The 19,787-nt window shown below is 37.1% G+C and overlaps 1 protein-coding gene across 3 annotated transcripts in view; it reads left to right on the top strand.

Moving 5' to 3' along the window:
• The first annotated feature begins 537 nt into the window (after nt 1–537).
• LOC107485526 (BEACH domain-containing protein C2) overlaps nt 538–19,787 on the top strand; it is a 25,840-nt gene continuing 6,590 nt past the window's right edge. For all 3 annotated transcript variants that reach the window (XR_008008362.1, XR_008008361.1, XM_016106058.3), the window contains exons 1-19: nt 538–812; nt 2,457–4,509; nt 5,590–6,374; nt 8,226–8,918; nt 9,275–9,409; nt 10,007–10,111; nt 10,438–10,551; nt 11,145–11,221; nt 13,353–13,434; nt 13,516–13,839; nt 14,444–15,009; nt 16,197–16,281; nt 16,379–16,573; nt 16,875–17,420; nt 17,496–17,639; nt 17,928–18,386; nt 18,707–18,852; nt 19,184–19,253; nt 19,624–19,707. Coding sequence is in view for 1 of the 3 variants with exons in the window: in XM_016106058.3 (XP_015961544.1) it covers nt 2,514–4,509; nt 5,590–6,374; nt 8,226–8,918; nt 9,275–9,409; nt 10,007–10,111; nt 10,438–10,551; nt 11,145–11,221; nt 13,353–13,434; nt 13,516–13,839; nt 14,444–15,009; nt 16,197–16,281; nt 16,379–16,573; nt 16,875–17,420; nt 17,496–17,639; nt 17,928–18,386; nt 18,707–18,852; nt 19,184–19,253; nt 19,624–19,707 (6,606 nt within the window). In the remaining 2 variants the exon portion in view is untranslated. The remainder of the gene's footprint in view (nt 813–2,456; nt 4,510–5,589; nt 6,375–8,225; nt 8,919–9,274; nt 9,410–10,006; nt 10,112–10,437; nt 10,552–11,144; nt 11,222–13,352; nt 13,435–13,515; nt 13,840–14,443; nt 15,010–16,196; nt 16,282–16,378; nt 16,574–16,874; nt 17,421–17,495; nt 17,640–17,927; nt 18,387–18,706; nt 18,853–19,183; nt 19,254–19,623; nt 19,708–19,787) is intronic.

Raw genomic sequence — 19,787 nt, 5'->3', positions numbered from 1 at the left:
AAAATTAAAAAAAGTTTAATATTAAAATCTAATGTTTGATTTTTATTTTAAAAAATAACAAAATTTAAAAGTATAAATCAGACCTTCTAACTTATAATTTATTTTTTTTCAAATAAATCGGACCGTCCGATTTAAATATTATTAATTAAAAAAACGCCATATCAAAGAAAAATACCTAATCTTTCAATAATAATGTATTATTATACATATATTTAATCAATATAAAAAAAATCAGCCATTATTTTCAATATAAGATTAAACTGAAAACATTTCTTTAATCACCCAAGAGATTATCTAATAGAAAAATTATAAATATTCTTATATATTTATTAAGCATTAACTCTTGAGACATGTTATACGTTCATAACTAAAGTGGATTGATTACTGATTAGTACTGAATTTATTTAAAAAAATTTACACCCGAAGAAAAATAAAAGCCGATTGCTACTGAACCGGTACTACCGCGGTTTGGCCGGACCGGCGCAGAGAACATCGGGCTTTGATGGTAAGGGGGAAAAATGGTGACTGTATAGCAAAAGACCCGACATGAATCACCACACGCGAATATAGCTTAGCTGCCTCCAAACACTCAACGACATCACCAACCTCCATATCCCGTTGATTCTTACACACTCTTCTTCTCTTCTTTTCTCTTTTTTTTCACTGTCTCTCGCAACTTCGCCTTTTCCTCTTCTCCGATTTTCTCTCTACTTTCTCTCGCTGCATTTTCTCCGCCATTTCCATTTTCCACTCATCAAATCTCGGTATCGGTGTTTCCGCGATTCAATCACTGAGCTGGAACATTCTAAAAGGTACATCCGATTCCGATTAGTATTTTTTTTCCTATACTGTGTATTTTTTTTCGCAAGTTCATTTTACTTCTTCAGCAATGGCGGTTTTTGTTACGATCTGTGTGCATTTTCAATTTTCTCTCTCACTCCCGATTGAGTCGCGCGTTGAAAAATGCACGCCACGTTCCGCGGAGATCTGTGGTCTTTTACTTGATCCAACACGTTTCGGTTACTTAGATTTTGTCGTTTTGACAAGATCCAGTACTTGTCAACGCATTTTTACCGAAAAAGGAAAAAGGAAGTTATATTGGATGATCCGGAACAAATTTGAACATGACCGTTGGTTACATTAATGTTTAGGTTCCGTGTCTATTAGAATTGCTTGACTAAAATGCTTGGAGTTCAGTTTGCTTGCTCTAACAACGTGTCATTTTTGTTTTTGATCTTAAGTTCATGCTGTTATCATTCAAGCTTAGGAGTAAAGCACTTAAGATTTTCTACGTGAGGACTTCTACTAAAGCATGCCTTACTTGGATTACATGAGTACATGACCTTTTTCTTTTAATTTTTTAAATGTTATATTTGTTGAGATCACAAATCCTTATTGTTAAGTTGGAATAAATAGAAATTTCAAACGTTTGATAGCTCATGAGTCATTTGTCTGTGAGGAAAATCAAAGTTCCTGTAGTGGTTCCCCTTTCCTAGTTCCTTTGTGTTTGCCAGTTAGGATCTTGGATGGGGTGGTATTGGATCAGAGAAGAAATGGAAGAGAAGATTTCATCATCAAAGAATGAAGTATAAACAGAGCTATATATAATAGCTTTTAGTTACCAAACTAACCACCTAACTCTACCATCCAGCTTTCTAAATAACCGCAACTAACAATAACTAATTTAACCAATCCTGTTAAATATCTACTCTCCATAATAGATGGGAGAGAAGGAAATGGTCAAAGAATATGAACCAGAGCAAAGAAATAAAGAAAACAGAGAAAAATGAAATCTGAGAAACTTTGTCTATGAACTTATCAATGAATTGGATATGTATGGCTTCTTATATAGAGAAAGCCAGGTGCGGAAAAGTGAAACTACAACAAGTGTGACTTAGCTTAACTCCTCTAATCACTCAGGATAGTGGCAACTAACTGTTTCCAACAACATCCTTTCTGTTTCTGTGAGAAAGCTTTATTCGATGTGGGATTTTCTGATAGCTCTGAGAAATGGCTTCATGAATAAAGCGGTGTCTATTCCACGCTTCAAGCCTTCCTTTCCCCTTCATATTTTTCCAAGACATTCAGTCAAAAACACACCCTTAGGATTTATATGCATAGTGTTTCATTTTATATGCTGATATAGTATATGTCTTTTTATTGGCTTTTTTTAAACTACTATTTTTTTTTTTAAATTTATGGTTGACTTTTTAATTTTATAATTTGTGGTTTCTAGGTTGAATGCATGTAGTTTATTTTTTAACCTGACATACCATATGGCTGCTTTAATTGGAGCGAATCTTAAATGTTCTATTTGTAGATCTCTTTTTCTTTCTTTTTATTTTTATTTTTTTTAATAGAGTAATTGGCAGCTGTCACCTAGTGGGGCAGGGCTCATTGTTCTTCTGATTATTGTTCTATAGGATTCATTTATTTTATAATTTAATTACTTGCAGGTAGTTTGGCTTTTGTAATTTGAATGAATACCTTTTAGCTTCATCAGAAATTGCATAATGGAAGATGAGGAAGAACTGAAAGAGGTGAAATTGTCTGGTAATGGATTACATCCTCACGAAGTAGTAGATAGTGGTGAAAAAGAGTTTGTTGATGGTCGTGATCAGGAAAATGTGATTGCTACCCATAGTATTAAGGTTGATGATGTAGATGGAAGGGTAGGCTTGCAAGGTCAAAGTACCGTTTCTGCACCCACATTAATGGATGAGGACCAGTTTGAGGAAGTATCTTTGAAAGATCAAGACAAGAGTAATGAGTACCAGGATTCAAACCAATTACCAGATTTTGATAATGCACATCACCTATTTGGTGGAAATGTGGAGGAGTCTAAATCTTCATCTGGGACGTACTCGATAGAGCATGATTCCTCCCCTGTTGCTGAAATGCAACGTGATAATATTCCTTATAGTCCTGGGTCAGATGGGCAGTCTAGCCCAACAATTAGCTTTGATTCTACTACTGTTAATTCTCCACCAAAGCCTAAGCAAAAACATGCTAAACCAAATGTATCTCCAGAACTGCTGCATTTAGTTGATTCTGCTATTATGGGAAAACCTGAAGGTGTGGATAAGCTGAAAAATATTGCAAGTGGCTCAGAAGTGTTTGGGACTGGTGAAGAAACGGAAAATGTGGCTTTCTTAATAGTGGATTCGCTTCTTGCAGCCATGGGTGGCGTTGAAAGTTTTGAGGAGGATGAAGATAATAACCCTCCTAGTGTTATGCTGAACTCCCGGGCTGCCATTGTTGCAGGTGAACTTATTCCTTGCCTTCCTTATGTAGGTGATTCTGGTGATTTTATGTCACCTAGGACACGGATGGTTCGGGGATTACTTGCCATATTACGGGCTTGCACAAGAAACAGGGCAATGTGCTCAATGGCTGGTCTGTTAGGAGTGTTGTTGAGAACCGCAGAAAACATATTTACTGTGGATGCTGGCTTAAATGGACGGATGAGGTGGGATGGAACACCTTTGTGCCACTGCATGCAATACTTGGCTGGTCATTCTCTTAGTGTTATTGATCTTCATAGTTGGCTTCAAATCATTACAAAAACACTTGACACAATGTGGGCACCACGATTAATGCTTGCTTTGGAGAAAGCAGCTAGTGGAAAGGAGTCAAGAGGACCGGCTTGCACGTTTGAATTTGATGGTGAAAGTTCTGGTTTACTTGGTCCAGGCGAGAGCCGCTGGCCATTTATCAATGGTTATGCTTTTGCAACATGGATTTACATTGAATCGTTTGCCGACACATTAAATACAGCTACTGTTGCTGCTGCAATTGCTGCAGCTGCGGCGGCTAAGTCAGGTAAATCATCAGCTATGTCAGCCGCTGCTGCTGCTAGTGCACTTGCTGGTGAGGGTACAGCACACATGCCACGTCTATTCAGTTTTTTAACTGGTGATAACCAGGGTATAGAGGCTTATTTTCATGCTCAATTTTTGGTTGTTGAAACTGCTAGTGGAAGGGGAAAGAAATCATCCTTGCACTTTACCTATGCATTCAAACCACAATGCTGGTACTTCATTGGTCTTGAACATATAGGCAAGCAGGGTATTCTCGGGAAAACAGAAAGTGAAGTTAGGTTATATGTGGATGGATCTTTATATGAAAGTCGTCCTTTTGAGTTTCCTCGAATTTCAAAACCTCTTGCATTTTGCTGCATAGGAACTAACCCTCCTCCTACCATGGCTGGGTTGCAACGGCGCCGTCGTCAGTGCCCTTTGTTTGCTGAGATGGGCCCTGTTTACATCTTCAAGGAACCTATTGGCTCAGAAAGAATGGCACGCCTAGCTTCTAGGGGAGGGGATATAGTGCCTTCTTTTGGTAATGCAGCTGGTTTACCCTGGCTAGCAACAAACGCCCATGTGCAGAGCAGGGCAGAGGAAAGTGCTCTTTTGGATTCAGAAATTGGAGGTTGCATTCACCTGCTCTATCATCCTAGTTTGCTTAGTGGGCGCTTCTGTCCTGATGCTTCACCTTCTGGTGCTGCAGGTTAGATAATTTGTTTCCGTAGTTCTGTGATAGTATGTGACATTTTATAGGCTGCATAAATGCATATGATTTCAATGCTGAAGCCCCTTATACATGATGAATAAGGCTTCAGAGGTTTAGTCTGTAGATTTATCAGAAGGAAATTAAAATTGTTTCAACATTTTTGGTATGGAATTTGTGTGCACCATAATTTTTGTTCTTTCTCATGTCTGTTTTGTTTGTTTCTTTTTAAGCATGATGCTTTCTACTGTAGTTCTTGTCTTCTCTTGTTTTTCATCTCTGATCTGGAAGTTTCTTCTTTTTAGTATAAAAAGTTGAAATTACTGTTGAAATATATTGAGATATATTGTTGTTAGATAGCAGTTAGTAGTTTAGGTGGTGCATTTATGGAGAGTAGTTTAGTAGATGCTCTACATTTATCAGTGTCCTCCCTATATATGTGGGTATTTTCTCTTTCAACAAAACACAATTCCAAAGCTTCCTAAACAAGAGTAATATATTATCTTTCTCTCTTTTGTCTAGTTACTTTATCATTTCCACTAAGTAACCATGAATCTTAACAATTACAATTCCAATTCCATTTGGGGTTTTCCCCCTAGGGAGGTAATACAACCTTGTTTTCATACAGTGATTGATGGCTGTGGAAATACAAAAAGCTTACGATGAATATTAATAAGTAAAATTGAAGGAAGACAGGTATAGAATCTTAAAAGATACTTATTCTTAATGATGATGTTATTTGTTAAATATTTGATTGCATTCAGTCAGCTTTAATTTTATAAATACACAATACATTAGCAAAGTAGTAGCTTTTATCTACTTTGTTTTCTTACCGCTATATTGTCTTAGTTTTCCTAGGATGTAAGCCTATTCTTACAGTCAAAGATGGTGCTCCTCATTTCTTATGACTATAAGATATGGTACAAACAACCATTTGTTGGATCACAATGGTTCTCTTCATCTCTCCATGGTGTTTAATCATTGTACATTTATTGTCTCAAAATCTCTATCATGTTTCAATTTGTGCACAGTTTGCTGCATGATTTTGTAGTCTTCTAATGGATCCTCACCATTTTCCAGGAATGCTTCGACGTCCGGCCGAGGTTCTTGGGCAAGTTCATGTTGCTACTCGAATGCGACCTGTGGATGCCTTGTGGGCAATGGCCTATGGTGGTCCCTTGTCTTTGCTTCCCTTGACAATAAGCAATGTACATGAGGATACATTGGAGCCTCAGCCAGGGAAGTCTCCCCCTTCTTTAGCCGCATCTCTTGCTGCCCCAATATTTCGAATTATATCTGTGGCTATCCAATATCCAAGGAACAATGAGGAATTGTCTCGTAGCAGAGGGCCTGAGATTCTTTCAAAAATTTTGAATTATCTTCTCCAAATCTTATCTTCGCTTGATGGTAGAAAGCATGATGGTGTTGAAGATGAGGAACTTGTTGCTGCTGTTGTCTCCGTTTGTCAATCTCCAAAGATCAACCATACACTTAAAGTTCAGCTGTTCACTACGCTACTTTTAGATTTACAAATTTGGAGTTTGTGCAGTTATGGTATACAAAAGAAGCTTCTATCATCACTTGCAGACATGGTTTTCACCGAGTCATCAGTAATGAGAGATGCAAATGCCATTCAAATGCTTCTTGATGGCTGCAGAAGATGTTATTGGACTGTTTCTGAAATTAATTCATTGAATACTTTCTCTCTGACTGGGGCAGCGCGTCCCGTGGGTGAAATCAATGCTTTGGTTGATGAGCTCTTGGTGGTAATTGAACTATTAATTGTGGCAGCATCACCTTCGTTGGCCTCGGATGATGTCCGATGTTTACTTGGGTTTATGATTGAGTGTCCGCAACCTAATCAGGTAATGTAGAGTGATCAGATCTCTCTATTCCTGTAATTTTTGGTTGGGAAATAAGTTATTATTATACTTGTCTAGAATGCTAAAAATGCAGTACGTATGTATAGCAAAATTCTTTATTTTTATGATAGAATAGTCAAGTTGTTTATTTTTTTTTAATTCTTGCCTGGTAACTTATTTTGTACTGTCAAATTTTCACATGATAACTTGTTTAATATTGAATTGAATGTTGAGTGAGTGGATAGCTAATGGCCTGTTTGGTTTGTGAAACCTAACTTTGTGAATAAAAAAGGTGAAGATAGTGAAACAATAAACTCCTATTTTCAATGTTTTCTGTTTTTTCTTCACAAATTTTTAAAACGCAGAAAATACTTTTCCTTGTCTTAATGATATCCAGAATAGAAAAAAACAATTAGATACACAATATTTCTTTTATTTTTGATAGGTGTGACTTCTGTTTGGTATTCTGTCAATGTTTTTGCTTTATTTGGGGTTTTGATGAGTTTGAGTCTCTGTTTTGTTTCTTTGTTTGGTAGGGCTTTGATTTTCTGTTTTTTATTGAGAATTTTTTGTCCTTATATTCTCTATCTTGGGTGTATTGGTTATCAATGATAATAAACATGAAACCATTTCATTAGTTTCCTACTGAAGCTTTGGAGAAGGTTAATGAAATGGCATGAAATTACATATTGGTCTTCAGTTAATTGCTACTACCATTTTTCTTAATAGAAGTTTAGGTCAATGGGTTTTACACAATTTCTACACTAGGAAACATAATGTCTTTTACCTGATAGTTCAAACTTTTTGGAAGAAAATATTATGTCAATTACTTTCAATCAGAGACTTTGAGCTGTGCAATTCTCATGTATGGCATGTTAAGGTTGCTTCCTGGTGTTGCTGGTCATGGGATGGGTACCGGTCTCTTTACTTGAAAACTCACTAGTGGTGGAGCCATGCCCGGGATTGCCTTTAATATGGCATGATAATCCCCGGAATTGGGCTACCTTCATGGTTCAAAGCTTTTATGACTTAAAAGGTCTAGAGTTTGGTTCTTTTTGCGCATCTTCTAGATAAAGATAAAATTTCAACATAAGGCATAAATAGACCTATGAATAATTCACATTTCAAGTCCAAAAGAGGCTCTTGTGTGAGTGCACATGTTAAAAATATAACCATGCATATGGTTCTACATGATAAGCTTTTAATAGAAATCATTCATGAATGATCTCTATTGGAATGTTAACGCTTGGTTTGGTAAAGCTTTTTGAAGAGGCACCTCGTTTTGTATTGCAGCTTTTAAAAGTTAGGGGTGTTTTTGGAAGCACCTAAGGAGGAGCTATTCAAAGTTGACTTGTGCTTATCAAAATTAAAAAATCTAATATTACCTTATATATTAATAAATATCCAAATTTACTCATATTTATATCTATTATGGTCTTTTTAAATTTTAAAAACTATTCTACCAAACACAATTGTTGTTGCTATTGCTTATTGAAAGCTATTTTTAGTTTGATTTATCAAACATAGATATTACAACATTTAAAAAGCTATCTTTCAAAAGCCGGCTTTGATAAGCTACTTTCAAAAAGTAAAAGTTTTACCGAACCAAGCCTAAGTACCTGAGGTAGCTCCAGCTTGACAATACTCTATTCTGCTGTGTGGGGGATTAGGTTGCGAATTTGGGATAGGTTGAATGCAAATAAGCCAATTCCTCTGGCTTCTTAGGTTGTGATATTATTGAGTTTCGAAAAAATCTGCTGTGAACTCATAATGATTTTGTTCAATTTCACTTTTGGAATAATTATGAAACCAAAATTATATTTACTGAAAAATTCTGTTCACTTCATTTTCTAGGTTGCTAGGGTGTTGCATCTCTTCTACAGGCTGGTTGTCCAGCCAAACACTTCTAGAGCTCACACATTTGCAGAAGCATTCCTGGCATGTGGTGGGCTTGAAACTCTTCTTGTTATTCTCCAAAGTGAAGCCAAAGCTGGAGATGGTGGTCTCATAGGAACATCATCAAAGAACCCTGAAATTCAAAAAACAGAGTTTAGTGTTGAGATTGCAGAAGAAAGTCAGGAAGAGGGAGTAGTGGAGGACAACAAAAGTGAGACCACCTTAAAAGATGATGACCAAGGTTCTCATTCTGTTGATGGTGGCAATGGTCCTAATAATGGTTATAGTGACAATAAAAAGATGACATTTACCGCTGAAATTCCTTCTGTCAAGAATTTAGGAGGAATAGGTTTATCAATTAGTGCAGATAGTGCCAGAAAAAATGTGTACAATGTTGATAAAAGTGATGGCATTGTTGTCAGAATTATAGGTCTATTAGGAGCTTTAGTAGCTTCAGGACATCTGAGATTTGGTTCCCGTGCCGGTCCTGATACAACAACCAACCTTTTGGGTATTGGACTCCATGATGGAGGTGGTACCATGTTTGAAGATAAGGTTTCTCTTCTACTTTATGCTCTACAGAAGGCTTTTCAAGCGGCACCCAATAGGCTAATGACCAACAATGTGTACACAGCTCTGTTGGCTGCCTCGGTATGCATCAATTCTTGCACCAAATCTTCATTTTCCAATGGAAGCGCAGTCGTGTTGACTATTCCCATGCTGTTGTGGAAAGGGAAATTAACTTCATTTTACTTATAACTGAAGTTTTATCTGCCATGTGACATTGCCGTTCTCTTCTTGATGCAAGACAATTCCTCATTTTTGCCAATAACTTTTTACAAGTTTGCAATTTGACCATAGAAGAAGACAAAATAGAAAAAATATATAAGACTTCTAGGTTCTTTGAATGTGTATCAAGGAAACCCTTTGAAAAATTCTATTAATGGTTCAATTTTCTTAGCTTACATGTTATATTTCTTTTGACCTTCCTTTTCTTTCAATTTCAGATCAATGCCTCTTCATCAGAAGATGGTCTAAATTTCTATGATTCGGGTCATCGCTTTGAGCACCCACAACTTCTACTGGTGCTTCTGCGATCACTCCCATTTGCTGCTAGGTCACTGCAGAGCAGGGCTCTACAGGTATTAGGTTAATAGAATTCATTCTGGATTATTTTTCTTAATTTGTTGAATTGTCTGCAAATTAATGTGTCTTTGCATTTGCTCGGTTTGTGTATTTTTGGTTTATTTTTATTATGTTGTTAGACTTGATATCAATTGTGAAACACCAAGATCCTTTCTTAATGCCACTTTAGTGTATAATCTTGTGTTTTCTCTCACAAGCTGCCTGAGGTTGGCCAAACTAAACTATGGCAGAATTGCTTGTTGTACCTTGTCACCTACGTGGTTTTTTCCTCTTATTTTAAGTAGTTATTCCTTGCAGTTTTGCGCCTCATTTTTTAATTTGTTCCTGATTTATGAGTTATGACCGGTCCTATGAGAGTAGTTCTTTTCTATTTTTTTTTGTTTGTTTTTTTTTTTTTTTACCTGGATGTTGTCACTTTGATGTTGTGTTAGAGTTACTGTTATGAATGTCCATGTATTTGCCACAATCCATATAGAACCCATTCCCAGATAGTTTTAGAGGCAATAAAAGCTTCCAATTATGCATGTAGTTTCTGATAGATATCTTGTTTTATACCGTGTAGTTTTGAGCTTCTTGTTTGTATCTGGTTTCAGGATCTTCTATTTTTGGCTTGCAGTCATCATGAAAATAGAGTCAGTTTGACAAACATGGAGGAATGGCCTGAGTGGATTCTTGAAGTGCTGATCTCAAACTATGAGGTAATCAAACAATAACAGATTTATTCAATAATTCAAACCCCCCTTCCCCTCCCCCTCCCTTTCTCTTCTGTTGCCTTCCTTTTTCCCTTCTTTATAATTTTGTTCCTGTCATGTTTTTACTTTCTTTCCTTGTTAGCAACTCTTAGCAATGACTTGTGAACAGGAAGTTTAACAGAGTCTGATAATATTTCTATTAAAGAACAAAGGTGAAGAACTTTAAGATAGAACATTGCATGTGCATGTTCATGGGTGTGATACAAATCCATGCCAACTCATTGTGTAAATGTGTTGTGGGGTTAACTTTTCTAAAATATTTTGATTGACAGATGAGTCCAAGCAAACTTTCTGATTCAACAAGCATTGGGGACATAGAAGACCTTATACACAATTTCCTTAGTATCATGCTGGAGCACTCAATGCGTGAAAAGGATGGATGGAAGGTTGATATTTTTTTGCATTGTTGAATTTTTATGTGGCCTCCTCTTATGTTGCTTCAAATTCTTGCCAATTATTCTCTTTCATGATGTTACTGTTCACGACCCACATTCACAATAAGTTTGTTTGCCTGTTTTCATGTTAATTGATGTGTTAATCATTGCTTTTTTGGCCGGGCTTGTAAATGTTGAACATCAATATGGTTTGAACTTGCAAAGAAATTGTAATCAGTTTCTTATGTGCTTCAGTTTCCATAAGGCTTGCTTATGTAGGAAAGAAACCTTCCTGCTCGAGGGTGGGTGGGGATCTTGTGGTTATCCTCTAAACTCATGGTCTTTAGAGTAAAACAATGTCTCTGAATATCAATATATATTTTAAAATGTTTTTTTGTAATGTTTCATTTATCAAACACTTCACCTTATTAATGGGAAGTGAGTTTTAACCTGAAATTTTAAATGGAGCAAGCAAGCATCAGCTGACTGCTGAAGCTTTTTGGAATCTGCACCATCAGTCTGCTGGAATTTTACTTCATTGGTGCATTTTGTCTGATTTACCTAATCAGGTTTATTCATAATGCTTAGCATTGCTGATTGTCTAGGAAATTGAAGCGACAATTCATTGTGCAGAATGGCTTTCTATTGTTGGTGGATCCAGCATAGGAGAACACCGAATAAGGTATCCCCTTTTTTGTTGGAGATTTTTTCCATCTCAATTGTGCTATGATGTTATTATGGAAGTTCATAGCTTTTTAGGATGTAAACATTTGTTAAATACTAATATTCACTGGTTGTTATCTAATGCTACCAGATTAACCTTTCACGAGACTTAGTTCTTGTTGAAAGTATGCGAATTTATTCAGTATTGTGATTAGTAGTTGTAGGTAGTTGTGGGATATTTATTGTAAATAGCTGATATATTTTGTTTTATATTGGGGCCTGAGTAACGTGAGTTAGAAGTAGTTAATACAATCATTTCCTCTTCTACATCTCTTCCTATCTCTGATATTATTCTTTCCCAAAAAATTTAACAGCTTCCAACATGATATGAAAACATCTATGACAAACTGGTTAGGTGTTGGAATCTCAGCCACCCCATTCTTCCTCACAAATTACTGATTTTCATTACAATTGGTTTGACTTGGCAATGAGCATGCTTTAAGCAATTAAGCCTGAAAGAGGATATTGGGATAGTTTATAAAGGAGTGCTGGGGTTGAAAAATATGACATAAACTCCATACACAACTAGCAAGGCAAGTTAGGGTTGCTGGAGTTGGAAATAGTAGTAAGGAAAAACTTGGAGAGCAACTTAAAATGAAGCCAAGTCTTGCATATACCTCAGCCATGGAGAATTTCTCACCAGTAAGACACATCAGTTAGATATAGATATCACTATAGGTATGATTCATGATGGGAGCTTAGTGGGAAACGCACCTTGACGGTATTTTCTGGCAGTTCTATACAGAACCTAACAACAAAAGGCAAAAGTTTCTGACATTTCTAACAACAAACAGAGGTGTTGTTGATGTGGAAGGTGACAGGAAACAGGCTAGAAATGTGCAATTGACTATGGTAGTTGAAGTGACAATTGGTGGGTAGCCATCACGTGCTAGATAGTGGGAAGCATGTGGTTAGATTAGCCGAAGTTTGGAGCCGCTAACAAGGCCATGTAGAAAGGCAGTCAGAGCTGTGACTTTGATTTGAAGCAAATGGTGAGATGATTTGATGGTTTGGTTCCAGGCTGGAAATGTCAGAAGAGTGCTCTACAACAACAAAAGTGGTGATTTGAAGGAGAAAAAGGGTGGGAGAGATGACAGTTTAGTGATGTTAATGATTTACTACCAATATGAAGTGAATTTGGTGGAAGAAAATTCGTAGTTTTGTTGGTCTGAAATCCTCAAAATGCCCTGAATAATAGATTTCCTACTTGCTCTTGAGGAGGAGCTTAGTGACGGAATAGCATGAGTTTGACTGAATTGCAACAGTCATTATGCCTGAGTGTGCTTGATGTTTTAGCATATGAAGAAATATCTCAGTGTGCTATGATTCCTGTTGCTCAATGCCATGGTTCTGATCAATTGCTGTTATGATTCCAACTGTTCTTAATTCTGTTAAGAACCACAGTCCAAACAAATGTTTCTTAAGAGTGCTTTAGGATTTACAAGAGAGGACCACTGAAGGATGTTCTTGAGGATTGGAAAGATAGTTATGATCAATTGAAGGAAGAAGAAACACTAATTCAATAACCTCTCTTTGCAAAATTTAAAGAAAATGGAAATTCTAGAAGTGTTTATCCTGATTATATATATATATATATATAAAGAACGAACTAATTGGGGCATTATGCCAAAAAGATAGGTGGAGATATGAGGAAAACCTTCCAAATCAGCAATTCCAGCTCAAATATATAGGCGGAGATATGAGGAAATTCTTCTAAATCAGCAATTCCAGCTCAAATATGTTCCCCTTACTTTCCAAATGCAAAGACAAGGGAAAAAAGTTATTTATTTTCCATTTTTTACCAGAATAGATTACATTCAGTGCTATGTATTATAATGAATATACGGTTTGAATAATACTCCATTTCATTGCTCAGCTGCAATGTATTCCTCTCTCTTGTTGTCTCATGGTCTTAGTGTGGGTTTATATGAAAAACATTGTAAAGAAATTTGAGGAAGACTTTTATGTAGTCTTTCACTACCTAACCCTTCCCTTTTCTTGACTGAGTTTCCAGTGAAAGCTGCCACCATTGCTTTTGCTTCGTATCATTTATATAATGATTAATTTCTTGATTATTTTCTGTCTTGAAGACGTGAAGAATCATTGCCTATATTTAAGAGGAGGCTCTTGGGGGGCCTGCTGGACTTTGCTGCTAGAGAACTGCAGGTTCAGGTATTACTTTTTCATCTTCCTTTTAAAAATTTTTCTGCATTATAGGCTTTGCCTGTAATGTCTACATTCTGTTCGTTGCAGACTCAAGTTATTGCTGCTGCTGCTGCTGGAGTTGCTGCCGAGGGTTTATCACCTAGAGATGCTAAGGCGGAGGCTGAGAGTGCTGCCCAACTTTCTGTAGCCTTAGTAGAGAATGCTATTGTGATACTCATGCTTGTTGAGGATCACCTACGCTTACAGAGCAGACAATCTTCTTCCCGTGCTGTAGCTGGTTCTCCATCCTCCATTTCTCATACTTATCCAACCAATAATCGCTCAATTTCACTATCAACAATTGAAGAATCATCAGAAATGATGGAAGATGGCAGATCCTTATCTAGTGGCTCTGCAAGAGTCCCTCTAGATGTATGTGTGTTATGTCAGAAATAAATATGAATCTGTTGCATTTATATCATGCATCTCAAATACTGTTTCTATTATTACTCCAAACCTTGCAATGATGATATGCTGTCCTCATACCATCTTGATTTCCTATGTATCACACAACTTCATACCATTTTTTATACCTAAATGAAGGGGAGCCTTGGAGCAATGGTTGAGTTGTCTCCGTGTAACCTCAAGGTCATGGGTTCAAGCCGTGGAAGCAGGAAGCAGCCACTGATATGTAATTATCAGGCTAGGCTGTCTATATTACACCCTTTGAGTGAGGCCTTTTCTCGGACCTTGCGTTAACGCGGGATGCTTGTGCACTAGGCTGCCCTTTTTTTTTTTATTATTTTTATACCTAAATACTTTTCTCAGCTTTCTCCTTAATATCCAACTTCAGCATTCGTTCTATTTAAGAAACATGTAAAGCTTTTTATTTTTGTTTCTTGATTTCTTCTTTGATTGGCCTGTTAATCAGTTTCATTCTTGTTATTGTAACTTTTTGGTCTTGCTCATTTTCTTTTTTGTTTAAAGTCTTGCCTACTTCTATATTATTTAAACTCATTTTGTTTAGAACTTTTAGGTCCTTTCTTCAATGGCTGATGAAAGTGGTCAGATCCCTACTTCAGTGATGGAAAGGCTTGCTGCTGCATCAGCAGCTGAGCCTTACGAATCTGTTTCTAGTGCTTTTGTGTCATATGGGTCCTGTTCTAAGGATTTGGCTGATGGCTGGAAATATAGGAGTCGATTATGGTATGGTGTTGGACTTCCGCCAAATACAGTTCCATTTGGTGGTGGTGGGAGTGGATGGGACTTTTGGAAGTCTGCCTTAGAGAAAGATGCCAACGGCAATTGGCTTGAGCTTCCTTTGGTGAAGAAATCCGTGGCAATGCTCCAAGCATTATTGCTAGATGAGTCTGGGCTGGGTGGTGGTCTTGGTATTGGTGGAGGATCAGGTACTGGAATGGGAGGGATGGCTGCACTATACCAGCTTTTAGACAGCGACCAACCATTCTTGTGCATGCTTCGAATGGTTCTTCTTTCAATGAGAGAAGATGATGATGGAGAAGATCATATGCTGATAATGAATCCAAGTATTGCGGATCCAGTGTCTGAAGGAAGAAAATCACGCTCAGAACTTTTGTGGAGGTAAAACATCCCATTCATTCGATCATTGGTTGTCCATTTTTTAACCCATTAGTGAAGAATCATCATTGGCATAGATTGGATCTTTTCTTGAAGAAGTTTCACACAAGGTCCAGCTACATTGATGCTAACTTGCTTTCCATTCCTCATTTTCTCTGTAGTTAGCACTACTTAATTTCTACTTCCATCACCTCCGTCTATGTCCTTTCTTTTCCATTGCATTTTTCTTAATTTCATAAACCAAAGAATTGGAATGGAAAAATCTTAGATGCAATACCCCCTGCCCCCTTCATGGGACTTAAATCATGCGGGTGGGTTGGGTACTTATATATGACCTGGATGCAAGGTTCTATTGGGACCCAAAAAAGAACCCGATGGGTTGGGCCACAGTGAATTCAGCCATCATGCTAGGAGTACAACATATTGCACAGCTTAGTCCAGAACATAGCATGGGTTCTGACTTGAAACAAACAAATATTGCTCATCCTCATTAGACTAATAATATCACATTTCCTATGACTAGATAGATGCAATGTATTCATTGCAGCTGCACTCAATTTTTCTCTCATCTGAGTCCATCTTCTGGTTAGATCTTACAACATTTTGAAACAGCTGATCTTTTATATCCTTTTTTCTTTCTCCACACATGACTGAAACAGAAGTTTTCTTTCTTGACTCCCTCATTCATACTTCATTACAGAACGGGAACTCCTAGTCTGGATTTTACTTGTATGGTCAACTCTAGAAATTACTGAGTTCAGATGACCATTCAAAGTCGGATAAAGCTCTAATTTTGACAACCTATGCATGATTGAATAATCAAGTTTCACTGCTTTACTCTGATAATGGATATTTCTTTTCAAAGAAGTTTCTTTAGCTGATATGCTGAGTGGATGGGCTAAACTTTTCCCATGTAGTTTTAGTTTTCCATTCTTCATTATGGAGGAGGATCCCCCCCTTCTTAATTACTCTTTTTAATTAAAAGATAAACTCTTTTGTTTCTTTGTCTTTGAGTCTGAAATACACATAATGAAGTGATAAAGTTATAGAAAAATGTTAATTGCTATTTTTCTTTATTTGTTTTTGCATTATTTGTACAATTGTTTATAAAGTTTCAAACTTATATCTCGTACAAACTGATGGTAGTTTAAATAAGCTTAATCTTGTCTATTTATTTCTAATTCGAACAGTGTTCTCTCTCCTGTTCTCAACATGCCAATATCTGATTCGAAGAGACAGAGAGTCTTGGTGGCATCTTGCGTGCTTTATTCAGAGGTCTGTGTTTCAGCTTGTCAATTTTTCTTTTTTCTTTTTTTTTTGTCTTTCTCGTGTGTATAATCACTTTTGTTTCCATGGTACAACATCTGGTCAGGTATACCATGCTGTCAGCAGTGACAGAAAACCTCTTCGTAAAAAGTACCTTGAGGCTATTTTACCACCATTTGTTGCTGTGTTAAGGAGGTGGCGACCCATTTTAGCTGGTATACATGAGCTTGCTACTGCTGATGGTTTGAATCCTCTTATGGAAGACGGTCGTGCATTGGCTGCTGATTCCCTGCCAATTGAGGTACTTTAATCTCTATTTGCATGTATATACCTTCTTTATTTACAGGGTTTAGTGAGGATTGTCTCTCTGGGGGATAAAGAAGAATATCATTAAGATGGGTAAAAGAATGTTACAATGTTGGAGGATAAGAGATCCCAAAGAATAACAAAATATACCAAAGATCAGGGAAGCTTAGCTTTTGAATCTCTCAACATGTCCGAGAGAAATTTTTACTTTTGAATCCTAATCTTTTCTCTTTGTCATTGGCTTGACTGTTTTTTACTATAAAAGAATTTAGATACACATTCGATGCTTCTTTCAGGCAGCTCTTGCTATGATATCCCCAGCCTGGGCAGCTGCTTTTGCTTCTCCACCTGCTGCAATGGCATTAGCTATGGTTGCAGCTGGTACTTCAGGTGGTGAAAGCCAAGCTCCTACATCTGCTTCCCATCTTAGGCGTGATACGTCAATGCTGGAACGGAAACAGAATAAGCTCAATACGTTTGCAAGCTTTCAGAAACCTGCAGAAGTCCCTAATAAGACACCACCCCTTCCGAAGGACAAGGCTTCTGCAAAAGCTGCTGCTTTGGCAGCTGCTCGTGATCTTGAACGATTTGCAAAGATTGGTTCTGGTAGAGGTCTTAGTGCTGTTGCAATGGCTACATCTGCACAGCGGAGGAGTGCTAGTGATATGGAACGGGTTAAGAGGTGGAATATTTCTGAAGCAATGGGAGTTGCCTGGATGGAATGTTTGCAACCAGTTGATACAAAGTCAGTGTATGGGAAAGATTTTAATGCTTTTGCATATAAATATATTGCTGTTCTTGTTGCCAGTTTGGCCCTAGCAAGGAACATGCAACGTTCTGAGGTTTGTTTGCTAATTGTTCCTATTGTATTCATACTATTATGTGAAACAACATTCAATATCTCCTGGTTTTTTCAGACTGACAGGCATGCTCATGTTGCTGTAATTGCTCGGCATCGAATCACAATTGGAGTCCGTGCATGGCGCAAACTTATTCACCATTTACTTGAAACAAAGAGTCTTTTTGGGCCTTCTGCAGATCACTTATGCAATCCACCTCGTGTATGTCATGAATTTATGATAACAGTTCTTTGTACTTTCATTACCGATCTTATGTTCTCATCCATTTCTGGCCATAAATTCTTGCTTTGATAGTATCATGACAATGCTAGTTTAGGGAAATTGCCCTCCATCGGTTGTTGTCTGCTCACTGGTGCTTATACTTGGAATGGCCAACTTATATACATATGCTAATACTGAAAGTTTAAAACTATTAAACTTCACAAAACATGATCAAATATTGAAAATCTAAGTTGAATTCATTATGCTATTTATTCTATAATTTCCTAGGTTTTCTGGAAGCTAGATTTCATGGAAAGTTCATCTAGGATGAAAAGATGTTTGCGGAGGAATTACCAAGGGTCTGATCATTTAGGATCTGCAGCCAATTATGATGATTCTGCTGAGGAGAGAAATGAGCAGAACACACCAATGTTGTCATCAGAAGCATTCTCACCAGAGACTGTCAATGAATATGAAGAACAAGGAGAAATAGACAATTTGGATGCTAGGGTTAATGATATTGAAGAGAAAGGAGAAAATGAGACTAGGTTTTCTGAATCTGCAGAGAAGAGTGTGCAGTTATCTTTAGAATCTAGTTGTACACAACTTGCAAGTGATGAACACATTGTGCATAGTTCTTCAGCCATTGCACCTGGGTATGTTCCCAGTGAGCTTGATGAAAGAATTGTTCTTGAGCTGCCATCATCAATGGTACGGCCACTCAAAGTCGTACGGGGAATTTTTCAAGTAAGTATATGGGCCTAGTGTAACTACTTAAAATAATATTTTATGTGCTGTTTTTAGTTATACATGTGAATGCCTCCCAGGTGTTGGAATTTTCCTGGTTATATTGCTGATGTGGAATTGTAAATGTTGTAGTGTTTGGTATAAATCATTACAAGTGTGATCTTACTGAGTTGGATGAGTGGCATACTAGAAAAACAAAGTTGTATGAAAACTTTTGCTCTAATTTTATATTGCAGGAAAGGTGTATGGTTAAATTTTAATTGTTTTTGCTTAGGTATGGTCATTTTTTGCTGATATTGTACACTGCTCTCTAATTGCAGATAACCAATAAGAGGATAAATTTTATAATTGATAGCAGTGAGAGCAGAACCACAAAGGACTCTGTAGATTCCAGTTCTGAGGTGGGAGACCAAGAAAAGGATCGTAGTTGGTTAATGTCATCCCTTCATCAAATCTATAGTCGGAGGTAAGCTCATTTTCTGGATTCTTTATCATCTATTCAGGCCATTATATTTTTGTGTTCCCATTTGAAGTATGACTCATATGTTGTGTTGTTGACCGTGCATTTATGTGGCCGATATTTGTTTGAGCCTGTGGGAATATTGTAGTTAAGAAAGAATTGAGTGTTACTTTCTTGTATAGTAGTGTCTTCCCTTGCTAAGCTACAAGGAAAAATTCTGCTTCTGCCTTGTAGGTTTTATCAATGACCAAAGTTATTTTTCATATTCTTTGGACATTCGTTTTGGGAAACACAAATGCATGATTCGGTGGTTTATAGGTTTTGATTCCTATTGCAGGTACCTCCTTAGAAGAAGTGCTTTGGAGTTATTTATGGTGGATCGTTCAAACTTCTTCTTTGACTTTGGGGTATTTCTTCTTAAGTGTGCCACTTTATTTCATTTCATTTCTCCTCCACCTCCCAGGGGTTGTTCCTTTAGCCTGTACTTGATACTCTATAATGATATAATCATTTATTGTAACAGTGTTCACTTGTAGTCTTCCAATTATTAAGTGGATGCTCAGAAATATTTCTATTTCTTGATTACAATCCTCAGGCAGTCATGCAGAAGCCTTGAAGCATGGATAAAGAACAGACATGTTTCTAGATTTTGTTGTCTTTTTCTCCTCACCTCCTTCCTTTCTTTGGGGAAGTGGTTAATGTCTCAAAAGTTTGGTCGATGATCCCCTGATGGTTTTATTATTCTCTTTGACATTCACTGCTTGTTTTTCCTTTCAGAGTAGCGAAGGGCGAAAAAATGCTTATCGAGCAATTGTTCAAGCGCGGCCTCCACACTTAAACAATATATATCTGGCAACTCAGGTAATAGCATTTCTATTAGTTTGCATTCTTGAAGTTCAAAACTTTGGTCTTGAGAGAAATTTTGAATTGGTGTTGATGTG

This window comes from Arachis duranensis, chromosome 4, assembly GCF_000817695.3.
Source record: "Arachis duranensis cultivar V14167 chromosome 4, aradu.V14167.gnm2.J7QH, whole genome shotgun sequence".
Lineage (NCBI taxonomy): Eukaryota > Viridiplantae > Streptophyta > Magnoliopsida > Fabales > Fabaceae > Arachis > Arachis duranensis.
Note: the sequence above shows the minus strand (reverse complement) of the source record. Positions and strands in the feature narration are given on the sequence as shown.